The sequence below is a fragment of the Nematolebias whitei genome, chromosome 9, assembly GCF_014905685.2.
Source record: "Nematolebias whitei isolate Nwh7 chromosome 9, NemWhi1, whole genome shotgun sequence".
Lineage (NCBI taxonomy): Eukaryota > Metazoa > Chordata > Actinopteri > Cyprinodontiformes > Rivulidae > Nematolebias > Nematolebias whitei.
The window spans coordinates 41145369-41151853 of NC_056506.1; the positions used below are offsets into that span (position 1 = coordinate 41145369).

The following is a 6485-nucleotide window of genomic DNA, read 5'->3' on the forward strand; positions in this document are numbered from 1 at the left end:
AACAAATGGAACATCCGAGAGCTGTTTGACTTCTTGGTTTACAATCTAATCAAATGTTTGCATTGACTCGGACAGTCCCGATGTTTTATCTTCTGGCAAATATTTTGTTCATCCTTCTGGCAAATGTGCTTTCATGGTCATCATCATTTCATGCTTCAGTTTTTTTTGGAGTTTTTTTTTTGACAGGAAGTGAGGGTTTATAAACTTTTCACCTAAGTGGTGAACTTGCCTGCTCAGGTAGCGCTTGAGGAGCTTTTTCTAATCCAAGAATTGCGAGCTAAAGGCTTATATGCTGTCAAAGCACGACATGCCTCAAAGCAGAGCACAACAGAGTAAATCTACGTCTTTGTCTCCCATCTTCCGTTTTCTTCATCTTGTATAGGCTAACGACCAAGCATGCTCTCAGATGGAGAGCTGATGCGTGGCTTTTTGTATCGTTTGACATGACGTGAATTTATTTTATCCCTCATGCTAGCACGATTGTTGTAAAAGGGATTTATGGGTTTTATATCGAGCTCTGCATTCCAATTTTTGTTTTTCTGCCAGGATCTGAACAAGAGAAGGTAAGACTATAAGGGTGTGGTGATCAATCCTTTGCATGTGAGCAACCTGTCCGCACTGAATAATCTGAATAATGTGATTCATGCGCAGTTATTTTCTATAATTATGTTCTGTGTCAGTGATTCAGTGTGTAAGCGTGAGCATATAGCTTTTGAAATAGCTTTGTAAAAATCTTTTAAGCTTTTAGTTTAGCCTTTTTTTGCTTCTTGTTTTGTTCCAAGTGAACTTTAGCTATCTCTGCATTTTTTAAATTTATTGCTAAATAATATTGTTACAAAGCGCCACATTTTACCTCTGCTTCTGTCCAGTGTGCCGCAGCATTTTCCTTTTCTTTGTTTTGTTTTCATGTTCAAATCTAATGTTAGTTTGTCTGCTTTAGTTTGGAAGTGAGAACCAGCAGTTGGAGTGGGCCAAGCGGGAGAGCAAGCTTGAGGAGCAGGAGAGGCTGAGGAGGCTGCAGCTGCAGGAGCAGCAGGACCTGGAGCTGGCCATCGCTCTGAGCAAGGCCGACTTCTCCAAGTCTTGACCACGCCTGCCCCCACAGCTTTTTGTCCCCTTCTGTTTGCCTTACAGTCTTCCGTCTGCAGGCTCAATTTCAGCACTGACTCCTGTTACGAACTAGTGTTTCTCAACTTGAGATGGGACTCGTGAAATGATTCAATTTGTTCATTGCATCTAAACTACATGTAGAAACAGGGAGAATAAAGAGATACTTGGGATAAGCACATTACAAATATATTATGATCTGAGAATCAGTGGGATACTTGACCACAACTTTATCTAGCTCCGTACCTGGTTGGCAATAATTAACTTGGTTTTTGTTAAAGCCATTTAAAGGAACCCCAGCTAATAAGACTTAATGTGGCATCTCACCAGACTGCGGCCGTTGGGAGACAGTGACTCAAAATTGGGAAAAACGTTGTGGCTTTTCTGTCTGAACTCTTGTGTTTGCAACCTACGAGCCATGTGGCTGTGCTTCAAGTGGCCAGTTTGTGAAGCAGGTGGACATTTGTTTGGCACTATTTAAGATCAAATAATACAAATGAAACCAGAGGTACATCCCAAATAAACTGTATGGACTTGACGTTTAACAGTGCAATGTGTCTTTGCGCCAACCTGTGCTTAGTTCAAGTTACACCCCGCTCCTCCTCCTCCACCCCTCAGCTTGTTCTGTTTACTTTAAACAGCTGATTACAGAAGGTGGAGCTCCTCCAGCAGGAGAAAACTCAACAGACTTGTCTCTCATCCTCATCTTGGTGTACGTTTTCAATTATCTGTTCACAGAAAGAAGCTGTTTGAGGGCATTATTTTTATTTATTTTTTTTAAAGGAGAAAAGTTTTTTTTTAATATTATGACACAAAATCTTCGAGTATTTTAAGTTTCACATTAATATGGCCAGTGTTTATGTGAAGCCACACAAGTCATATTAGTTGGGGTTGAAGTTGGGAATGTTTTAGAGGTTCGATATTAAAAAGCAATAAATCTATAGTGTATGAAGTCAAATGGACTTGAAGCCTGTTTAAGTAACCATGATTAACTCAGTTGTTTATATTGAAAGTTAACAAATATTCATCAGTCTCCCTGTTGGTCTGGGATGAGTTTGTTCATTGCCAGGTGTTCATTACATTTTGTCTGCTGTAAATCTTAATTGATTAATTGCCTTGCTTTCTTAAAGGTCTGTTTCTTAGTGATTATATCATGCCTTAGATTTTATTTTATTTTTTTCAGATGTTAGAAGTTTCTAGTAATTTATGCCTGCATAGCTACTATTTATGGCCTTCAAAGTGCATGAAGAAATATTTGAAGATAATCAAAGTCTTTGAGACGCTAGTGATAATAATTGAGTTCTACAAGCTGTTTCCCTCAGATTTCAGCAGCTTGTGTTTGTCAGAGAGTTTTAACATCGGTTGTCTTGTTGGGACGCTCAGATAAACTTGCACTCCCGTACAACTAAAAGCCTCGAGGAAATGGAAAAGTGTAAACCAACGTTGTTTATACTGGTGCTGTTACAGTTAACGTTGTCCTTTTTCTTTGCTTACGTCTACTTTTTTTTTTTTTTTTTTTCACACTACCAAAGATTTTTTGCCTTTCTCACTATAACAAGATCAAGCATGGGATAACTTTTGCTTTTTCTCATGAATATGTCCTTGTCATAACTGTTATATATATGAAGGAAAGATTTTCAAATGCCTTAAAACAATGCATCTTTCTCTAACTCTAATCAGGTCTTTTTGGCACATAATTGTGTATCCTATCCAGAACAAGCAGAGCGTGCCAGCGCCTTATCATTGAACATATCAACACTAGCATAGTACTGCACAGTATGTGTAATTATTACCAAAAGAAATGCTCTCAAGTTGTGATTTCCTGTAAATTGTAACAGCTTTTTACTGAATAAACAAGATTTTAACATTCCTGGATTGTTATTTTTAAAGCACCTTTCACAAATAACGGAATCTGTATGTTTAAATCTAAAAAAAAATGGAGTATCTGTTACTGAAATCAACAAAATATAAATAGGTTTGGTGATATTTTGTTAAAAAATCCCACGTGCCATGCTTTCATGCTGCATATCAAAGTTTTAAGCGTTGATATTGGAACTAAAAAAAAGTGAAATGAAAGTGATGCATTTGCATTCTTAAGAGAATAGATATTTTTGACGTGGTATGTGCTTCCTCATTTTTAATAAAATTAAAATGTGTGTATGGAAACTAATTATATACTGTTAGGGTTTTTTTATATATTTTAATTGAAAGTACAAGGCAACTGGAGCTGACGCTGTTTTCAATAAACCTGTGGGATTTGATCAAGTGGGGGGGTTGAAAAACTGTACTGAAAGCAGTAATCTATCTATCCTGAATGCCATCTGGCTTTGATATTTGCACTCAATGCAGTCTTTCATGCAGAGGATACAAATGCTCACTGACATAGTGCGTATATTATAAGCATGGATTTGGATACTTTGAAACTGTAGTGTGGAGTGACTATGTGTAATTGTAGTATTAAGGCCCTTTGATGTCTTGCTATAATTTCTACCCATCAGAAAGGGAGTGTAAGGGCTCCCTGATGAGGGTTTGCTGTGCCCCTCTGTCCAGACGGCTCCTGGCCTCACTCTGTAATTGTGAAAATGGAGTGTTTGTATTTATAGGCTGAGCCCACAAGCCGGCTGCCCTTCAGTCTTGCAGCTGCAAAACATCACTGTGGAAATCAAGTGTTTTAAAAGTCTGCCTCCAACGATTGCGAGCTGAACTTTGTGTGACTGAGCTGCACGTATTTTCATGCAGTTGTGAAACCTTCGTTGAGTGGGTGGCTGCGGTTAATCAAAACCTGTGAGCAAAAAAAACAATAGGCAACGAGTCAGGCGTTCCAATTCATTCTTTTCCTTTAATATTTACAATAAATACACATTTTACAGTATAAAATCCATGTACTCATTTGTATAAATTTAAGTAAAAAATAATGCACAGGACATCAAGCCCTGATAGTGTACAGTGGGGCTGGATCCAAAAGTTTTACACCAAGAATTTTTATCAGTTCCACAGTAGAAAAGTTCAGAAATGAAAAAGGCAGTTCAGACACTGAGGCAGTTTAAATAAACATTGTCTCTGCAACTTCTTAGGCAACTGTATATGTGCATTACCCCTGTCAACAAGAACATTTACCATATATATTTTCCCTTTGGCCATGTTGTTCTGTCACAAAGAATTTTACAGTAGAACAGTCATAGAAAGGCACTTTTGTGTCAAACACAGCATTCCAGTTCTGTCAGAGGAGAGTAGTATATACAGGGCCAGCCCCTTCTTGGTCTGCCTGCTCTTAAGCAAACAAAGCTTTTCTAAAGCTCTTTATACAACCAAAGTAGTACCAGCTACGTTATTAAACAATAATAACACTAAAACACTTTTTTTTTTTTCCGATTCAGTATTATATATAAAAACAGATTTGGCCACATGGAGAGCAGTTTAAATTAAAAAAAATAAAATAAAAATACAGTTGAATCACGATACAAAATAATACAGTCCCCTGTGAATCCAGAGTCTTTTTTGTGGGGGGGCTCTTTCACATGTGTCTCTTCATGTGAAGTGCCAAATGGTCAGACCTGGAGAAGGCGCGCTCGCACAGGTGGCACTGGAACGGCCTGTGTCCGGTGTGTTTCCGGAAATGACGGGTCAGCTCGTCTGAGCGGGCGAACTTCCACCCACAGCCCTCCCAGCTGCAGTGGTACGGCTTCTCACCTGCGTGGACACAAACAGTAGAGCTCGTGAGTTTTGGCTGGATTAAAAGAGCAGCGGAGACGGTGGAACGCTGTGCGTAATTACGCACGAACGCCAAGATGAAGAGGAGCTGAAACTTACCGGTGTGAGTTCGGAGGTGCGCCTTCAGGTGGGAGCTCTTGGTGTACGTTTTCCCGCAGCCTGCGAACGTGCAGGTGTGGGTCGCCGTGCGCTTGCGCGGCCAGGTGCGCCGGCCTCTCTTTGGTTTGGCTTCCAGCAGCTCCAAGGGGGAAGAGGGTGGGGTGAGCATCACCCTCTGCGCGCCTGGCTGCAGGTTGAGCCCTTCGTCATACATGCCGAAGCCAGGATGAGGAGCGTGGTAGGACATCTGCATCTGGGGAGCCTGAGGGTGGTGCTGGAAGGCGGTCGGCGCGTGGTACTTCTGCTGGAAGTTCATGGGCTGGCACAGCTGTGCCTGGCAGTCCGTGGCTCCCTGGTCGTTGGGGCTCAGTGGCGGGGTCATGTTGCTGGCTGCGCGCGGAGAGATGGCCACCCGCGGCTGCTCGAAGGACATCATGCACGAAACGTTGCCCTCCTGCTTGATTTTGCTGCAGCTCTGAGGCACCATCCCCAAAACGGGACCGTAACTGTCCATGCTGGGCTCCAGTTTGATGTTGTCCGTGCGGGGGAAAGGCGCCGTGTTCACGTAGAACCTTCCCTGGACGCCGGGAGCGCGCGTAACGCCGAAGCTTCCTTCAGAGCGCAGGAGCTCCGTCATGAGGCTGGAGCCGTACGGGGGAGGCGGGGAGCGGTGGTCATCTGCGGGGTACGACGGCACGGAGGTCCCGGTGGTGAACATGGGGTCAGCTGCGTACTCCACCGCCGCGTCCGATCCAGTCGTGTTGGAGAGAATAAAATCCAGATCCAAATAATTACTCAGATCCTCGTCGTCCTTTCTGCTCGGACTGTCCAGGTTTTGTACCATCTCAAGCATGGAGCAACTGGTTAGTTTGTCCATTTCTCCTTTCCACCTCTGCAGGAACAAAGAATATAACAAGTTTACTCACCAGTCTACAGATGTTTGCCTGAAAACTTCAAAATTTACAAATCACAACACAAAACCAAACATTATTCTCTGAAAAAAAAAAAAAACAACAAACTTACATTTTCCCAGGTTTTCTCTCTTTGGTTGGAGAATGTCGCGAACGAGGGTAGCATCACTCCTGATAAGGCCATCGTTTGGTGAAATAATTACAACTGAAACGTCTCGTCAAAAAAGAATTAAAGCTCAAAGAGAGAGAGAGAGAGAGTCCGTGCGCGCCTGCTTCACGGTCGCCCCTCTCCACAGCTGCGCTCCAAGCACATGAACAAGTTTAAAAAGTGGTAGGAGGTCCTCCCGACCTTTTAACGCTCTGAGGCGAGTCTTCCTGGCCAATTGTGAGCGCGCAGGAAACAACGTAAAGTTCGGTAAATTTAGCTCTTTATAAAGCAGCTGCTGCAGCAGCGGGCTCAGTCTGCTCTGTGACCAGCGGCGCAGCGCAGAGCAGCCTATAAACATCTGGCCCTGCCCCACAGGTGACGCACTAGGCCCCGCCCACAAACGCGCGCGCGCACACACACACACTGTATATGAGCTATAGATACTTACGTAACGCGCTCAAAAGAACAAGTTTTAATGACAGAAACTGCCAGAGGGCAAACCTGTCAGT

The 6485-nt window shown here is 42.7% G+C and overlaps 2 protein-coding genes across 2 annotated transcripts in view; one reads left to right on the top strand and one right to left on the bottom strand.

Annotated features, from left to right (window-relative positions):
- LOC119414728 (epidermal growth factor receptor substrate 15-like 1) overlaps positions 1–1714 on the top strand; it is a 17819-nt gene extending 16105 nt beyond the window's left edge. Inside the window, exon 24 of the mRNA XM_037681833.1 lies at positions 941–1714. Within this exon, the coding sequence (XP_037537761.1) occupies positions 941–1087 (147 nt within the window). The 3' untranslated portion in view covers positions 1088–1714. The remainder of the gene's footprint in view (positions 1–940) is intronic.
- A 2190-nt stretch (positions 1715–3904) lies between these two features.
- On the bottom strand, positions 3905–6278 carry klf2b (Kruppel-like factor 2b). The gene is made up of 3 exons (XM_037681835.1): positions 5941–6278; positions 4918–5809; positions 3905–4797 (listed from the first exon to the last, which is right to left on the bottom strand). Exons 1-3 carry the CDS (start codon positions 6010–6012, stop codon positions 4622–4624), a joined length of 1140 nt encoding a protein of 379 aa, XP_037537763.1. The 5' UTR covers positions 6013–6278; the 3' UTR covers positions 3905–4621.
- Positions 6279–6485: the final 207 nt, after the last annotated feature.